General features: G+C 54.8%; 1 protein-coding gene across 1 annotated transcript in view; it reads left to right on the top strand.

Annotated features, from left to right (window-relative positions):
• The window catches only part of DLGAP2 (DLG associated protein 2), a gene marked incomplete at its 3' end in the record, with an annotated part of 768,810 nt that overhangs the window by 723,320 nt on the left and 26,835 nt on the right, over positions 1–18,655 (top strand). The window contains exon 10 of the mRNA XM_080794969.1: positions 17,781–18,130. Coding sequence (XP_080651095.1) covers positions 17,781–18,130 — 350 coding nt within the window. The remainder of the gene's footprint in view (positions 1–17,780; positions 18,131–18,655) is intronic.

Consider the following 18,655-nt stretch of genomic DNA (forward strand, 5'->3'; position numbering starts at 1 on the left):
AATCAGATCACCCAAAGTGAATTTTTAGTTCTCTTTCCTTATTATGACATAGAACATAAACTCACACTGGTGGCGCACCTGGTGGCTCAGTCGGTGGAGCCTCTGCCTCCGGCTCCGGTCGTGATCCCGGGGTCCGGGGTTCGAGCCCCGCGTCGGGGTCCAGGGATCGAGTCCCGCATGGGGCTCCCTGTTCAGCGGGGAGTCTGCTTCTGCTCCTGCCACTCCTCCCACTCGTTCTTTCTCTCTCTCTCAAATAAGTAAAAATCTTTAAAAAAACAAACCTCACACTGGAAATGGGAGGAACACAACCATAAACTCCTGTCCGTACATTTCAGTTTATTGATTATGCAGACTTAATAATTTCACATATATCGTCTTTAAAACACACTTAAAAGTTATAATTGATCTGTTACTTTTGTAACTTCAAATTTTCGTTCTTTGCTTCTGGGTACCAAGAAACACTTGAGACAATTTCATACGACAAATTTGAACTTATACAAAAATGGTTTCTAGTTAGATTTCTAGATTCTGGAGAATTAGCTTTTTATGAAAATGATCCTTTAAAACATGGCACATGAGTGGAAGAGAATTAGACTTCTTACTACCCCCACGTCCTTCCCGTTGTGTTGCAAGTGGCTGGCGGCCTTCTGCTCCACGTTGGTGATAGAGGATGAAGCATTGTCATTATGAGGAATGTTGGAAAATCTCACCTAGGATCATTGACTGTGTGTCAGCCTGACTGGGCCAGATATTTAGTCAAACACAATCATGGATGTTTCTGCGAGGTTTGCTTTCTTTCTGCTGAATGAACGTTTGGATCAATAGGATTGAGAAAGCAGACTGCCCCCCCTTGTCTGGGTGGGCCACATCTAATCAGTTGAAGGCCTGAGTAGAACACAAAGCTGATCCTCCCATGGGCAGGAGAGAATTCGTCCTGCCTGATTCTTCAAATTGGGAAATCAGCATTTTGCTACCGGACCTCACATGGTAGGGGGATGGGTCCACCAGGCCTGTCAGAAGTGAGTGTAGCCAGAAGGCAGACAAAACTCTGCAAACTCTGTTTTAGAAAAAGGACGACCATGGTGAGTGCCAGAAAAGCCCCACAGAGAAGGGAGGGAGAGGTCAGACTTCAGAGGTAACCCGGCAGTGACCAGCAGCAGCAGGGCACTGGAGACTCAGCAGCCACATAGCCTGCGGTCACAGGGCTCATCCCAGCACAGGTGGTCAGGACCACGGAGGTCTGCGGGGTCAAAGCATGTGGCTCTGGGGATGAGACGTCCCCGCTCTCCTGGATGAGTCGACAGCTCACGCCCTGCAGGGAACTGGTGAGAAATGCAGACAGTCTCTCAGCAGAGGTCACCTGCTCTGGAATTGAGGTCCCAGCCTGGAGTCCAGGGGTCCCTAATAGAGTCAAGAGTCAGGGCTGCATGAACGCTGATGGGTTTAAAAGTGAATCTTTATTTTTACGAATATCTGACCATAAGAGTCGCTTTGGTTACGGATGTGGGCAATAGGGCACACTCACGAGGGCCGCGTCCATGACTTCATCGAGCATGGAACTCCAGAGAGTGACCGCCACTCGGTTCTTGATGCCCTTTCAAAACATCCCTTGAGTGCATCAGGCTCAGAAACGACCGTGCTCATCCGTCCTGCTGTGAGAGCTCATCATTTGCCGCATTAATACACACATCTGTGTCTCAAAGACATGGACTATTTTGGTAACTGCAGTACAGTGTAAGGTTTTTAATCATCTGCATTTTATTTTTTGTGGTTAAACCCTGAGAAGGAGGCTGTAGGTTCCACCAAACCACCGAGGAGTCATAGCACACAGAAGGGTTAGGAGCACAGGCTCCCGCCGGCCGGCATCACAGTGAGATTTCTCTCCCTACAGCTGAGTGCAGTGTCCCATATTTATAGTATTGGGTTTTCTCATAGAGATCAGGAATTATTTTAATCTTTACTTGTGTGTTGCCTTCCTCTACTGGGATGTGAGGGCCATGAGAACAGGCACCAGTTAGGAATGGTGAAACATGTGATCAGAAACGCCCAGAGCCGTGTCCACACTTAGAAGGGGCTTGAATTCATCACCTGTGAATTGCCTTGCACGTCCCCGGGTGGGAAGGAACTGTTGGACGCACACGGACTGTGCTCCGGCATGAGTTTCCCTCATGCACACACGATAGCAGGGTAATGCTGCGTCTCCCAAGCGTTCTTTTTTTTTTTTTTTAAGATTTTATTTATTTATTTGACAGAGAGGGATACGGCGAGAGAGGGAACACAAGCAGGGGGAGAGGAAGGGGGAGAAACAGGCTCCCCTCGGAGCAAAGAGCCTGATGTGGGGCTCGATCCCAGGACCCTGGGATTATAACCTGACCCGAAGGCAGACGCTTAATGGCTGAGCCACCCAGGCTCCCCTCCCAAGGGTTCTTGATCCGGGATCCCCCGTGCCACTGCTGACCCATGGAACATGCCTCCTCCCAGAGTCTCAGACCACCAGCAGCGTGACAGCAGGGATGTGGCATCGGGAAGCCCACAGTTTGCCCGTGGTGGCTGTCCTTCGTGGGGAGCTGCTCACAGTGGCCTCTCCGGCAACATGACCAGTATGAACCCACCAGCTCCGATGAACCTGCTGGAAACAAACCCCACGATTATTCCTAAACAGCGCTGGTGTTGCCAGGCTGGGACATCCCGCCCAAAGCAGTCACAAACCTGCGGGATAGGACCTCATTTATCTTGAGTTGATAGAGTTCAGAGGATTGACTGAAGGTCACATTGGGGGGACACTCCAGAAGAATTTGGTTCCCCGATCGCCTCTTCTACCCCAACACAGTATGGGACTCCATAAATATTTGCTGAATGCATGAATAATTGACCTGAGAATCTACAGTCTATGAAATATTTAGATCCATTCACAGGAGCAGTTTGCACTGACTTAATATTTTAAATTCAGTATTCAAACTCCCCTGTGCTTGGCTACTACCCAGTTGGGCTTTTCTTCTTTTCTGTTTGTCTCTGTGGGCGGTCCCCGTTCACCAGCTCCCATGGCCTTGCATGTCCACAGGCCACTGCCCCGACTGTCCACAGCAGACCTGCGAGAGAGAACCCCGTAGTTTACTGTCTCCAACCAGCGTCCCACCCCCGTTCTGAGTGCCTCGCCCTCCTGCCTGGTGCACCGGGAGACTCAGCCTCTGTCATTTTGGGGTGAGCCCAGGGCTTGGTGAGGCCTACACCCACACATGGCAGGAAGGCCCCCAGAAACCTGCTGCCGCTGCCCAAGATCTCCATGTCCCTTCTGCAGGGCCCCCCGAGTCTCCCAGCCTCACGGGGCCTCATCAGGACTGCAGCTCCCAGAGGCCCACAGACCCTGTCCCTGGCTCCCACCACCATCCTCTGCAGTCTCTGCTCTTGTCCCACCCCACCCGGACCACCGGATGCTCTCTCTGTCGAGTCCAGGCTGTCACAGGCTGTCACAAGTGTCCAGCTGAGGTTACCCTGGAGCTGGCTTCCGCCGAGGAAGCCTCAAGAAGAGGAGCCCAGAGCCGGCTTGCCATGGGAAGGACCATGGGAAGAGGACATGCAGGCGATCCCCGAAGACTGACCTGCAGTGGCGGCCAGGTGTGGCGGTCTCCCCGGGTTGCCGGTGGCCGCGCCCCGACCCGCCCCCTGGACGATGTCTGTGCGCACCCTGGAGAGAGGCACTCTGTGGCCCCGACCACGGAATCGTTGCCTGCTGCCCTTCCCAGCTGAATTCTCCTTCTCCGCACAGGTAAGGAGCCTGCCTTTCTCTAAAACTCAAGATGGTCACAGCGAAACACACACATCTCAAAAACGTTTCTGCAAGCAAAGAAAAATTCCAGCACTACCTTCCTTCTGCCTTCACGAAGACGCTGGAGCTGCTCAAAATTCAGGCTTTCAGTGAGTGCTGGCCATTTACTGTTTACTTTTAGGAGCGGGATTAGGCCACACACGGTGAGTTTGGCCGCGGAACAGTCCTGAGTTTGGCGAAAGGGTGGAACCAGGTGGATTACTTGGAGCTTAATCCTTCAACTACTGTTCAGACACCGAAAATGCTACACAGTCACACTCACACTGTCTCACACACGCATGCCCACACATGTGCACGCACTCACACTGTCTCTCACACACTGTCTCACGCATGCATGCACAGTTACACACACTCTTAAACAGTGCACACATGCATACACTTTCTCACGCACTCACTGTCTCAACTCTTGCACACATGTGCGCGCACTCATGCACATGCACACGTGTGCATGCAGCCACAGGCACACACACTGTCTCACGCATGCATGCTCACACACGCATGCATGCACACACGCATGCTCACACATGTGCACACTGTCTCACACACGCTCACGTGCACGCACTCACGCTGTCTCAAACTCTTGCACACACGTGCACACACATGCACATGCACACACACGTGTGCATGCACTCACAGGCACACACTCTCACACACGCATTCTCACACACATGTGCAAGCACTCACTGTCTCACACACATGCTCACACACATGCACACACTCACACTGTCTCAAACTTGTGCACACACTCATGGACACACTATCACATGCACATGCACACACACGTGTGTGCATGCACTCACAGACAGACACACTGTCTCACACAGTCACACACACAGGCCCACACACATGTGCACACGCTCACTCTCAATCCCCATGAGCTGGTGTGTGGTTGGGGACGTGGACCGTGGGGTTCATATTTCTGCTGATACTTTCACATGACAGACAGGTGGGAGTCGCGCATGGTGAGGAAATCGTCATGTGGAATGTAGAAAACGTGTATCATTCCTATGTGTCAAGCACGTAGGACAGGCTTTATTTCACGCTACCGTGGCCATGGAGATGCTGCACTTTCTAACCCTAAGAAATGAATGGAAGATCCCAGTGGATTGATCATGGGTCCTTTGATCCCTCTGTTGGTCTCTCTGTGATTCTTCGGCTGCCAAGGAGGAGAGCGATGCGGAAGAGAGGACGGATCATATCAGATTCACCGTGGGCATAAGCAGGAAGCCTAGGAAGGAAACGATTCTTTAGGTGAAGTGCAGAAACCTCATCGTTGGAGCAACCCTAGGTCTGCTGAGCTCCTGAGCGGTGAACCCACAGGAGCGGCGACCCCACAGGGGCCACGGGGGGGCTCACACGCGGGCTCCTTAAGCTGTCTCTGCCTGTGACAGAATCCCAGTGTTTTCCCGATCAGCGTCCTGGTTTATGGGCTGCCATTCATTTGCCCCCGCTCTGATCAACTACACGCCATCAACCGAGTCCGATCTGCCAGGACTTCTTCCACGCCTAACGCCTGTAAACCCCAGCGAGGTGCGTCGTACCACGAGAGCAAGCAGCACGGGGACAGGCTGAGGGGCTCCGCACGTGTGTGCGCATCAATAAATACAACGTTCACAGCTTCTCTTCCAAGACCTGCTAGTTAATGTTTAATTTCTGCTTGACCTTACACGTCCGTACACGATGTTCTACGATTCGTAAAACAGCCCGTGTTCTTTGCTGAGTATTTGCAGTGTGAGCTTAGAGTGTAGACCTTAACTGTGGGGACAGGAGCTCGCTCCCGCCTGCTCCTCCTTGCAGACCGGGATTGAACTGTCTCTGAGAGGACTCCTAAAAGACGTGTCTTCTGGCAAACGGTACTAGAAGAAGATGAATTTCTGTGGCATGTGGGGCCACTCCAGGCGCGGGACTCTGCTCTTCGAGAGCCACTCCGAGGGTGTACAGCCGCACTGCCGGGGCTCGGAGGACAGAGCGTGGTGCTGGGTCCCTGCGGCAGAGATGGGGGGCAAGTGCAGACATTGGGACTCGCCTGGGTGCCTCGAGGGCACATCTCCAGCATCCAGAGCAAGACAGTCTGCATCCCGCACAGATTCGGGATCACAGGGCGAGTGTTCTGGGGACCAGTGCCAACAAAGAAAGGCTCTCCTTGTCTCAGGTGCTCAGCCCAAGGTCTTTTCTGGGGTAGGCAGGTCGGCAGACCCCACAAACACTCCAGCCCCATCTCTTTCTGATCCTGCTGGAGGAGCCGGGGACACGAGTGTGGGGCTGAGAGAGCCTGTCCCACCCCCATGACATGTCTTCGTGGGCGGCCCTCAGGCCAATGCAAATGAGTGCGGCCACATCAGTGGTCCTGGAACGGTCACGAGGGGTCAGAATCCTCGGCGGCGTGAGAATGGCAGCTTTCGGCCCGGCTCACACTCTGGGTCGAGGCACCCAGCTCCCCGGCCCCTGGCAGGCCTCCAGTGCCTCCCCAGAGAGGTGATGCCCGGGCGTAGACCCGGAGGCCCCAGCTGGGACGTTTCCCCGTGGCAGGCAGGACACCATTCCCCGTGCAAATCGTCTGCCACGACTGTCCTTCTCTAGCCTGGGGTTCCGGCCTCCCGCGGCCCCGGCAGGTCGCTCCGTTGTCCCTACGCACTGCGAACACAGGCACAGCCCCCGGCAGGAGTGCAGCCTTTCCCCCCGTGGTGCATGACACGGGGAGGTCCCTGACCGGCTGTGGAGCCGCTTGCGCTCCGTGGGGGTTAGCTTCTAAGCTAGCAGGGCCCCGCGTTCCGCGGGCTTCTCCGAAGAGGCCCGCCCTAGGAGGCTGGAACGCTCTGGGGCCCAGTCTGTCCAGCCCCAGATGCTGGCTAGCACCACCCCTCCTTGGAGAACTCGGCTGCTCTCGCTTCCAGCCTTATGCTAACAGGCAGGTGTGGCATTGAGGACGTGGTGCTTCCGTTCGGCGTTGTAGCCCTCGCACTCGCCAGGTGCTAACAGGCTGTCGGACCACAGGGCGCGCTTAGGCAGAAACACGGCTGGGCTTATGCACAGGGTGGTGCTTTTCAGACACTTTACTGAAGGCGTGCTTGGAGTCTGTCTTCAGTCCATCCTGTCTGTCCCCTTAGAACATAATGTGTATTTTTGTTTTTTTAAGATTTTATTTATTTATTTGACAGAGAGGGGGAGAGAGCACAAGCAGAGGGAGAAGGAGAAGCAGACTCCCCTCTGGGCAGGGAGCCCCATGCAGGAGTTGATCCCAGGACCCCAGGATCATGACCTGAGCCGGAGGCAGATGCCTCACCAGGCACCCCCCTAATGGATATTTTAATAATTGACTAGGTTTGGTGTGCTGCCTGCATCCCGGGTAAGGCACAGGCACCAGAGACACAGGGACAGGAGAACAGGTGTTTCTCTAACGTTCAGGACACCTACCAAGGTCCAGGAGAGGCACACACGTCAGGGACGCACATGCCACCGTGCCGACCTCGCCTGGGGCCCCCGGCAGGGTGGTCTGGGCTCACCCCGGAGCGGGGATTCTGCTTCTCTAGCTCCAGGACTCGGGGTCAGGGTATCCTCTTAATGAGGGGTAAGATCAGAACGCAGGCGTGAGAGCTGGCCGGCAGGCCCGAGTGTGTGAACGGTTTCTGAAAAGCACGGTAACGTCCCGCTGTGGCCGGTGGGTGTCCTCCCTCGCCTGTTCTTCTCTCCAGGCCCTGCTCCCTGTTGACTCGGGGGCAGTTTCCTGCCACATGACCTTCGCCTGGGCCCTGCAGCAGATGGAGGGCTGCACCAAGCCCTTCTCCGCGGTGTCTCCAGCGCCGGTCCCGTGGGGGACTTGGAGCCGACGTGTCATCGACGAGGACAGAGCAGGCACTCCCAGACCACCTCATGTTTGCTTTGTCCGTGTCCCTTGTCTGTGAGTCGGTCAGGAGCAGGGCTGCCTCTGCAGACGCCCCAGCTCCTGATGCTGCCTGGACGGCACCCGTCACCACCGTCCCTCTGCGCTCCCAGAGCGCTGCCAGCTTCCCGGCCACATGCATTGCTCCTGCCCGGCTGGTGACACCACTAGTGCCTGTTGGTTCCCGAGGGCTCTGGAGGTCTGCAGAGAAGCCTTCAGCCAGGGAGCTCCGATCTACGGGCACAGCCACCCGACCAGTCACTGTCAGTGGGACACACCACAGGTGCATATCAACGGTCAGCCCTGGCTTCGGGGTCGATGATCGTATTTCCCGTCACAGTCACCTTGAGATCATGGCAATGTCATGCCTACCATGGGGGTGGGCCTTGCAGCGTCCTCATGGGACTGTGCGGAGAAGCGGGCCCATCTATGATGCGATCGTGGGACTCCGAGCGTCAGGAGGGTAGGTGAGTCAGGCATTAGGTGTGGTTTCCCCCTTGCAAGCAGCATTTGTCTGATCAACTTACTAACTTCTTCATGGAAGATTGTTTTCTTTTCCGCAAACAAAAGGATGGTGGCGACCCCCGATACGTTAACTTACAGAGATCATCGTCCACACACTCCATTTGCCACACGTGAGGATACACGATGTCGCCCGTCCCTGAAGTTTGAGGGCAAAACTGTAACCCTGGCACAGCTTGAATACCCTTCACCAGTAAATGTCCCACGTGAAACTAAATACACACACATTTTCTTTGGAAAATCCACGCTCTTATTATGTAATGCGAGTTTTAAATATCTAAAAGGAGAACAGGAAGTGTCTTGAGCCGCGGAACAGCTGTCACGACTTTATTTTACCATCTACAAGATGCTGAGTGCTGGCTACTCTATAATTTCTTGCTAATTAACACTTTGGAAATAGATGTCTTTGCTACCAACCCATTCATGCTGCCCAGGACTTGGATGGCCTGTCTCGTTCTCTGTAACTTCGGGGAGACCGTCCTGTGCCTGGCCGTGGAATGTGGCCTCTGTGTCCTGTTGGACTTACGCTGGTGCCCTGAGACTAACATTAACCCCAGTGTCAACATGGCTTTCGTCTCTCATGTTGAGGCTCTCACCTTTGGAGTTCGGTTTCTGCACCCCGCACGCTCTCACTTAGACCTCCATGGGCTTGATGGCTGTAATTCCTTCTACACTGTTATCTTTGAGGCTCTGATTAACAGAGGACAGCGAGTTTAAGTGCGGCTCTCACATCCAAACAGAGCGGTGACACCTGCCGTTGGAAACACATTCCATCTTGATTACGGGTTTGTGCTCTCTGTGATGGAGTGCTAGTTTTTAAATTTCCTTTTTGGCTTGCGAAGGCCTAACAAGGCTTGCTTTCAGAAAGAGTGTCCGGAAGGCCGGGTGCGGAGGGTTTCTTACCAGGCGCGGATTTAAGATACCCCAGTGTTTGCTTCAGAGATGCCCCCACACCGTGAACAACGGAGACTGGCTGGCCCTTAGTTTCATCTCGTTCGAACGAGCGGATCTCAAATCAAGGGTGTTCCTCCAGGTTCTCCCTCCAGAGACCCATGGCCCGACCCCCGAAGACCTCGAGGCAAGTCCTAGTGACCGGCTTGTGGGCTTCGTGTCGTCTGCGCAACGGACGGGTGCACACGTACTGCCGTGACTGCGGGGCGAGAATGTTCCAGCCCAGTGCTGTCCAGGGAGGCAAAAGCCCCATAGGCCGTGCTCCCCGCCTGGGGACCCATCACTGTGCAGGACTGTCAGACACTGGAGACTCAGCTGGCGTTAACAGCGGAGCTGGGTTTTGACTGACATTCAGAGACTGGGGTGTTTCGGGAGCTGAGTCACTTGCGTGGCCGGCAGTGTGGTCGCCGCGGCAGCCTCTCTCACCCGCTCCTGGTTGCAGCTCTCCCGACCCGGCGCTCTGGGCGGTTCTTCAGAAAGGGTTTCCAGATGAGGCTCTCTCCACCCCACGTATACCTGGGAAAGTACCGATTGCACACGCTTCTTCCCAGCCCCGCGCACTCGCCTCTGGACGGGCAGAGCTCACCGACCTGAGCCAGTTCCCTGCAGGCTTCACGACCTTCACTTAATGCCGTTTTTGCAGAAATCTTCCAAAACTGGATTCTGTGCGTGGTTCCTTCCTTCTTAGATCGTGTAATTAAGCTGTTCTTGATGGCACAGAGGCGTGTGTTGGCACCAAGTATACTCAAGAAGGAAGGCACTTTGCTGAGCTGCCTCCTTCCCTGGTCCTGGGGTCTGGGGGTGAGTCTCAGCAGCTACTCTGATCCCGAGAACACAAGCAAAACCCAAACTGATTTTGCAATTGGAGTAGAAGACACAGCTGTATGTGGTTTTTTTTCTTAGGATGTCATGTTAGTCCCCATACAGCCCATCATGAGTGTTTGATGCAGCGTTCCATGAGTCACTGTTTGTGTGTAACACCCAGTGCTCCACGCAGTCCGTGCCCTCCTTAATGCCCACCACCAGGCTCCCCCAACCCCCAGCCCCCGCCCGTCTGAAACCTCAGTCGGTTCCCCGGGGTCCACAGTCTATAGGAATCTCCGTCCCTGTCACAAGAAAGCCCCTGGAACACCCATCGGAGATTCCCGTCGTGTTGTACACACAGTAGAAGAAGCCCACAGCGGGCTTTTAAGACCAAAAGGATGCTTATGCCTGAACTCAATTAAAAAAAAATAGATCTTCAGACCCCTTAAGATATTAAGTTAAATAATTATTTCACTTTTATTTCAAAATTCTTATTTGATCACTGATATTTAAATAAATCTTAAGTGATTGTTTAGAAAACTTTCTCTGTTGGCAGAGAATTTAGTAGCATTATGTTGCTAAATTAAATTTTCAGTTTTCAGTTGCATTTAAGGTTTGCCTGATATGCATATAGAAAATGATAGATAACAATGCCTGTAATTAGTAAGTATTAGTTCTGGTGAGTATATTCTAATTGTGTATTCACGTACACAGAATTAAGACAGTTATCCCCAAACTAGCCAGCTGAATAATTGAATGTTTTTCTTGAATATATAAAATGATTTCCTTAATTGTTTATTTTAATTCTTAACAGCAAAATTACATGATCAAATGATCATTTTAAATTCTTTCTTTACTGTAGTTTCAAGTTTCTAATTCCATTTAGGCAGACACGATTCTGCCCCACAAGATCATAGGTACCAATAAATATTTGTCACAGGAGCAGACTGACAAATCAGTGAAAACACTGATTTACATCAGTTTTTCAAAAATTCTGTCTCAACATTATTTTATTTACCTAAAATATGTTTGTGTGTTGCTGTTTTAATGTACTGAACGCTGACAGCTGACACTTTTTAAATTATAAAACTCAAAAGCTTTCAGTTAACCAGGAATATAAATGTGATTTATTGTTCTGCTATAAACATCCCATTCAAAATCCCATGGAGGACCATGTCATATGGTCATAGGGCCCCCAAGAGAAAGTGGGTATAGTCAAGACGTATATCAAATGCGCATCTTTTATTTTAAAATACAAATCCCATCTCGACTCCTATACTAACATGTGAGAATACATCTGGTATCTGGGTGACTGGAAGTTATTATGGGTATTTCTAAATGTTTCTTTAACTTACATAGTATTTATTATTCTCGAAACAGTAAGTATCGTTTTTGTCTCTTAGATCTGTGTGTTGGATTTATGGTGGGGCCATTGCAAACAGAATCACACGGACATTAAGCATTTTCAGGGGCTTAAAAAAATGTGTCCTCCCCCCTGCCCCCACCATGCACGTATCTCCCTCTGAGGAGATGTGGGTCAGTAGGTGGGAAATCCTCAAACCTTCCACCAGAACTTTCCCTGAGTCCTTAGCTGGCCATCCTGGCTGTCTCCAGGGAGCCTGCTGCTCTGGACGGCAGCCCCGGGCAGCACTGTCCCTGAGCAGGTCCCAGAGCCCAGCAGACGCCGTGACATGGGCTGACCATGCCAACGCCGGCCGTGAGGCTGCAGGGTTCCCGAGTCTCCCGCGCCCCGTGCGACTGAGGACACTGACGACCTGCTTCTATGTCCTAGGATTTCTGGAAGATCCAATGCAGGTGTCTGTGTCCAAAACAATACAGTGTTTGGACTTAGTGTTCACCAACTAACCGTTAGCTCTTTCCAAAAAACGCTATAAACAGACATCTTCGTCCTGTTTGTTCAAGGACTTTTTCCCATCCGTGTTCAAGCACCGAGAGAACACTTCTGCCGTGGGCTGGCTGTGTCTGGGTCACTTGGCCGGCAGCGGCACCTGCTGTCCCGGCCGCAGGAACGCTAGTCACGAGCTCACAGAGCAACCGCGTCCTCCCCCTCTCCCGACGGCTGGTCCGCGCTGAGAAGGCGCGGGCTTCAAACACCGTTATTCGGCTAAAACAGAGAAGGAACATTTCCCATGAGAAGTTTTACTCTTGAGAGGCGGCTGATTGGCGGGAGGGAGGAGTGCCCGTCCTGTCGCTCAGCTCCCACGGCGCGGTGAGGCCAGCTCTCCAGGTCCCCCCTGAGCCTCCTGTGCACCGAGGAAATGTCTCATTAGATGAGTAAGCAAGTATCGAAGGCTTTTGTCCCAGAAATGGTTCCACTGGTTTCCGTCGTGTGAAGGATTGAGAGGTAATTGCAGTTAATTTCCTCTGAGTCCGCCTCAACCCCATCGGCTCACAGCCCTTCAAACAACGCGCGTCACACAGTGGGAGTGCGGTCTAAAATTTCTTCTGCTGCCAGATGCATTTCATTTATTTTTATTTTTTAGAAAGCTTGGAGCTGATCCTATTAAGAGGAAATTCTTGCTGAAATGATCACTTACTTTGCAGCGGGCAAGAAGGAGTCGGGTCAGACCCAGCCGTGAGAAATCACACTGAGCTCAGCGCAGGGTCAGGAAAAGCATCCTCCTAACCCACACCTGGGGAGGCACCGAAGTCCCCGTCCTGCCACCCGGCTGACCTGAGGCCGATGTTTGAACCCGTTTGAATCTATTCTCTAATCTGGGAAATGGAAGTCCAAATGCCACGTACCTGGCAGGGTTATCTGTGGCTCAGGGGAGACACCGAGTGGGAGGTGCTCGCCCTGGGGCCGCCAGGTGGTGGCCGTGCGCACGCGCTCCCGGGAGAACCATGCGCGGAGAGACCTCGGAAACGCACAGGAGGCGACGGGGAGCAGATGGTGGGCGCCGCCCGGTGCACGCTTGCCGCGAGCGGGTTACTTCTCCTGGAGGACGGACGCAGGGATGGTTCTGTGTGGCCAACACTGTAGCAGCCGCCTGTCCCCTGGCTGTATCTCCCATCCCCATGACGACAGATAACGAGACATCCTGAGTATGTCCCTTTTACGGATGAGCAGACTGGGACAGAGAGAATTTAATTTGTCCGCGATCCCAGTTACTTCATTTTATGTTGGAAGCAGGGAAGAGTCAGTTCAGGGCTGTTAGAACCAGAAGGAAATGTACAGAACTTCCCTTTTCTAGAAATCTTCAGCCACCGTGGGTTTGGGATATCGGACCAGGAGCATCAGTGTCCTGGAAGGTGCACTGCAATAAAACGTGAAGACACCAAACGACTAAAACGTACCAGAGTAAGTGTGTGGACACTAAACAACGCTTTTCTCCCATTTGGGGGAAGAGCGAGTGGTAGGAGGTCCATTTGATGTTTTCCCAAAAAGTAAATAATTTGAAGAAAACTCTGTGACACTTAAAAACAAACAAGATGATCTCCCTAGAAAGCTCGTGTAATCCGTCCCTTATGCCTGAGTGAGAGCCTCCGAGCACTGGGGAGAATCAGGCAAGCTCAGAGCATCTTGTAAAGGGGCCACGTCTCCTCGGTAGTTCCTGGCCCACTGATTCCAGACCCCCGTCCCACGGGCGCTGCCACCCGTGTGTCTGGCACCGTGTGTCCCTGCGGATTAACCCTCTCCCCCCCCCCCCCCCCCCCCCCGGTCCGGCCGGACTGGCCGCGCCCTCCCCCACACCGCCTGCCACGCCCGTCTCCAGGACTCAGCCACAGCCCATCTCCTCCAGAAAGCTCTCCTGGAACCCTGGGTCATTCTCTCTCCGGCTTTTGTGAGGCTCTTGTGTGGATGCTGGCCCTTCTGCCCTTCTCTTCAATTTGATTACGAGCGATCGGAAGGAGCCAGCCTCTTGGGCTCCAGACAAACGTTTAGTGGAGCCAGTGATGGCGACAGAGGACGGCCGGCAGGTGATCGGGGTGCCTGCGCGGCAGACATGCATAGTCCCTGCAGCCCCTGCGGCGGCAGTTCTGGGTGTCCCCCGTCAGTTGGCTCCGTGCTGCTGCAAAATGTCCTCCGCTGTTCGGCGGGAAAAGTAATGGTCGTGCAGGCAGCTGATTTCTTCAAGCGGTAGGAAGAGCTTCTTTTTGGACACACTTCCTACGGGATTTAGTAGGGACCAGAGCAGCCTGGATGAACACGGGGGTGCTCAGGCTTTGCTGGCACGCAGGAGAGCATCTCTCTTCCAGACGAGAGGGTCTTTAACCAAAGCCGGTCAGTAGCTTCTCCGAGCCGCCCCGAAACGGGCTCCCGTGTGTGCCCACTCCAACAGACCACACTGATGGCATCAAACCACGCTCCCCTGTGGTGGTTATCAAATGTGGGCACGGCACGAAGACAGCATCTGTCTCTCACCCCCAAGAAGAGGTCACTCTGCCGCACCGTCCCAGCCTGAGTGACATCTGTTGTCCCTGACGCATGCTGAGCATTGCCCAGTTTCCATCAGTTTCGCAGGAAAGAACGTTGTTCTGCTGCCGTTTCGTAAAGAAGTCGATTTCAGAACTCATGTCATCACCCTGTAGCAAATGCCCGTAGGGAGAGAGGACGTGATGCTAGAGTTTGCTGTGATTGTGGAGATAACTGGCACGTGGCATGTCGTTCCTACGTCCAAAGTGTCCACGTGGGAAGTGTAGTTGTACCAAGTGCACTTGGGAGAGTTATCGTCGTGCTCGGGTGGAGGGGAGATGTTTGTGGACGGCTGTGAAGGGGTGACCCCACTGGAACTGGATTCCGGGAAGGCGCGTCTGTTCTGCGTGCCTTCGATGTGTCCCAGTCCTTGAGATGCACACGCCGTCCTTCGCTGCGGAGAGGACTGGACCGGCGGGAGGACCAGGCCGGTTTGGTATTTTCCTGAGTGCCTTTCGACTCCTCTCCACAGGGCCAAGAGCCGTACAGCCATGTTAAACGGCAGAAGTGACTTTTTTGTCTGTGTTCCTGTATCTCTCGGCTGCCTGCTTGGTCACCCTGCCGCCACTGAGATGCGACGTCCCCTCGGAAGCGGCGTTTTGTCCCAGGAGCTCCCTGTGTGACGGGCCTGCCACGCAGAGTGTGCCCGGCGCCCGGCTGGCTAGCTCTGGAGCGTCCGCGGACGGGTCCCCAGGGAGCAGGTCTCGCTCGCCCGAGCAGCAGTGCTGGACAGTTCGGCTTCCGTGTGGCCCCGTGAGCTCCTCCTTTGGCACGCTCTCGTCACAGCTTTCCCCGGTCAGTCCCCGTGTTCGGGTGTCTGCACTGTGTACCCTGACACTGCGAGTAGAATTCAGAGAAGCTGGGGGAGAAACAAGTCTTGCGGTGGGCCACCGCCGTCAAGGAGAGAGAAACACACTGTGGATGGTGACCCTCGTCCAGACTAGGAACAAGAGGGAACGGCCGAAGCTGACGGCCAGACTGGAGGAAGTGGCCGTTGCAGGACAATCTGCCCACACGTGTGTCCCTTCCTCTCCCCGAGGAGCCAAGGAGTGCCCCAGAGAGGTGATGTGATCCCCCAACCTGTGTCTACAGCCTCAGCACGATGACCTTCTCAGCTGGGTAGCTCTTCAGGGGGACCAGGGGGCTGTGGTGTGCCCTGCACGGGGTTTGATGGCTTCTCTGGTCCCTTCCTACTGGATCCCGGTGGCACCCTCCCCCCGCCGGCAGTGACAACACCAAGAATGTCCTCCAGATCCTGCTAAGGCCCCCCGGGGAAAGAGGAGGTGTGATCGCCCCAGCAGAGCACCCAGGGCTGACCCACAGACTTACACAACGGGAGAGTCTGAGACTCCCCAGGTCAGAGTCCCAGGGCCGTACAGGCAAGGGGGGGCAGGGATGGTACAGGGGAATGAGGTGGGGACAGTCCCTGTACCCAGGGATCGGCCCCCGACCACCTGTTGCAGGAGTCTGGAAGAGAGGACTAGATCGTGGGGAGCTGACCAGCCCAGGCACACGGAAGACGCAGCTGAGGCCGTTGTCCCTCCCTGAACGCGGAGCCAGGTGTCAGTCGCAGGGGACGATGGCTGTGGGTGGTGGGGCTCTAAACACTGAGGCCAAGTGGGAGCCCTGCTGTCGGGCCAGGCCAGAGCCAGAGGGCGGGAGGAAGGGGCTTCTTAGCAGCTCTGAGGTGGGGCACAGCCGACCGCGGGCCAGGGCAGCCCTCTGCGGGCTTCTCTGGCTGCAGCCCCACAGTGGCCCGTCCTGCACTCCGCAGACCCCCACCTGATGGGCCGAGTCCCATGCAGACCGTCCGGAGGATCCCTACAGATCTGGGGCCCAGCGTGGTGGGATCCCCGCGGGTAGGCTTCAGAGGCCGTATCCAGCAGAGCAAGGGGTCTGCCGGCTTCTGAGGTCTGGTGTAAGGGAAAGAAAAAAGGAAAGTAAAAAAGGGATTTCCGATGTTTCTCTGGTGCAGAGTTCGAAGCCCGGGCTTCCGATAGCGGTCTGCCTCCGTCTGTTCCCACCTTCCTGAGTCTCTTCCGAAGCCTCGATTTCAAAATGCGTCCACGGTGCAAATTTTCACGTGCAGCTTTGATGCCTCAAACTCAGGTCATCCTGACGCAACAAACTCGTTCTGTTTTCTGTTTGGAGTTTCTGTTTGGAATGACATTTGAGGTTTTATTTATTAGGAGAACCATTGACACAGGATCCCCCATCACGGGGGGAGATGGCAGGAAATGGGAAAGCGCGTGGACGTCCGCGGAACAGAAGAGCAGAAAGGGCTCCCCTGGGCCGCAGCAGGACGCCTATCCTGGCAGCTTCTGAAATTCGTGGGGGAACCTCGCCCAGTCTGTCCTCCCAGAGAGGCTGAGCCCCCGCCGGAGAGGCACGTGTGCAGGTGTGGGCATGCACACGGCGCAGGGGTCCTCGCACGCCTGCGGGCCGGGTGGGAGTGTTTGCGCCTGGTCGTGGTGGTGGCCGTGCTGCAGGCGTCCGTTGCAGAAGCCCATGGGTGAGTTCTTCCCTTGCAGACAAAGAAGAATCATTAACTGCAACGGAAAACACATTCGTATCAAAATGGCATTGTTCATCTTGCTGGAAAAATATGTATAACACCCAGATCCTGGCAAATATGCTTAATGACTTTGGGGTGACCTTTAAAGAGACATTTAAATGGGTTCACATCCAGAGGCACTTTCTGTCCCTCGGGCGGTTGACTGCAGTCGGGGAGTGCGTGCGGGTGGGAGGCGGCAGGCCTGAGGGCTACGGGTGGGTGCAGGGTGTGAGAGGGCTGGCCAGTGCGCGTTTGGAGAGCCAGGGTCCCTTTGCAACCACCGTCTACACTGTAGACCCAGGAACTGTGTCCTTACAGGGAGCAAATGGTCTGATTCCCACATTCTCTGCTTTTCCATTAAAAAAGTAATACCTACTCGTCATAAGCCTTTGTGGAACATGCAGAGAAGCAAAAGAGACGAGAGTCACCCTGTTGTCCCTCTGAGAGCTGATGAACGGTTTTCTGTGTGTCTGACCTTTTTCTCACACACAGGGTCTCCTTATAAATACCCCCACCTTTCCCCACGTACAGTAGAGTAGGCCCTGCTTCTCGCCGTGAGCATTGCCTGGGGCGCTCCCCTGCATGGACACGGTCTCGTGGCTGCTGTCCGTCCTGCTGAGCCAAGTTTCCCCAAGTGGTCACTGTCGCGGCATTCGGGGAGGGGGAAGCTTTCTAATCTCCCACTATTGCGAGTCTGTCTGCGTGGACCATCTCTGAGACGGCTCATGGGTCATGGGCAGTGAGGGCGAGCAGGGGTCCGTGAGGGAGGCTGCATCTGCTGACGGTGCACTGACTTTCCTTACAGCCATCTCCTACGCGAACTACAAGAAAACGCCGCCGCCCGTCCCCCCGCGCACCACCTCCAAGCCCCTGATCTCGGTGACCGCGCAGAGCAGCACGGAGTCCACGCAGGACGCCTACCAGGACAGCCGCGCCCAGCGGGTGTCCCCGTGGCCCCAGGACAGCCGCGGCCTCTACAACTCCACAGACAGTCTGGACAGCACCAAGGCCATGAGCCTTGCCCTGGAGACGGCCGCAGCCCAGCGCCTCGCCTCCGAGGGCCAGAGCAGCTCCGTGCGGACCAGCGACAAGGCCGTCCTGGTGTCCAAGGCCGAGGACTTCCTCAAGAGCAGACGCTCCTCCATCGGGATCCAGGTAGCCTCCCTGTGCCGCATGGGCTCTGCTGATAGCAAGACTCACGCAGCGGCCCTGTAGCCCAGGGTCCTTAGCAGGGAGCGTAGCCTCCGAGGGCCGGGAGACGCCTGAGCTCTCAGCCGTGGGGCCCACTGGCCAGCCAGCAGCCGGGGACCGCCCCGGGGCATCTCGGGTCCCCGTGTCACGCTTGCCCCTGCCAACCAGATATGCCCAGCCCAGGGCAAGTTTCTAGGGGATGCCTACTGCTGACCGAGTATGGAGACAGCTTATTTTGATACTTTGGAAGGATGGTTTTGGTTGAAACCCAGTTTTTCAAAAGCTTTGCCGTCCTGTGCTCCAGCAGCGCAGTGGGGGAAAGGGCCGGGAATACGGGGTAGAGGTCCCAGAGGCCTCCGGGCACACGGAGGCGTGCTCCAGCTGCTCCTCCCTGGCTGCGAGAAGCATGTCCCCACTGGCCACGGGGCGCTCCGGGTGCTTAGCTGTGGTGGCAGAGCCGGGCCCCGAGCTTACAGACCCCCGAGGGTG

The sequence above is a fragment of the Martes martes genome (assembly GCF_963455335.1).
Source record: "Martes martes genome assembly, chromosome: 2".
Lineage (NCBI taxonomy): Eukaryota > Metazoa > Chordata > Mammalia > Carnivora > Mustelidae > Martes > Martes martes.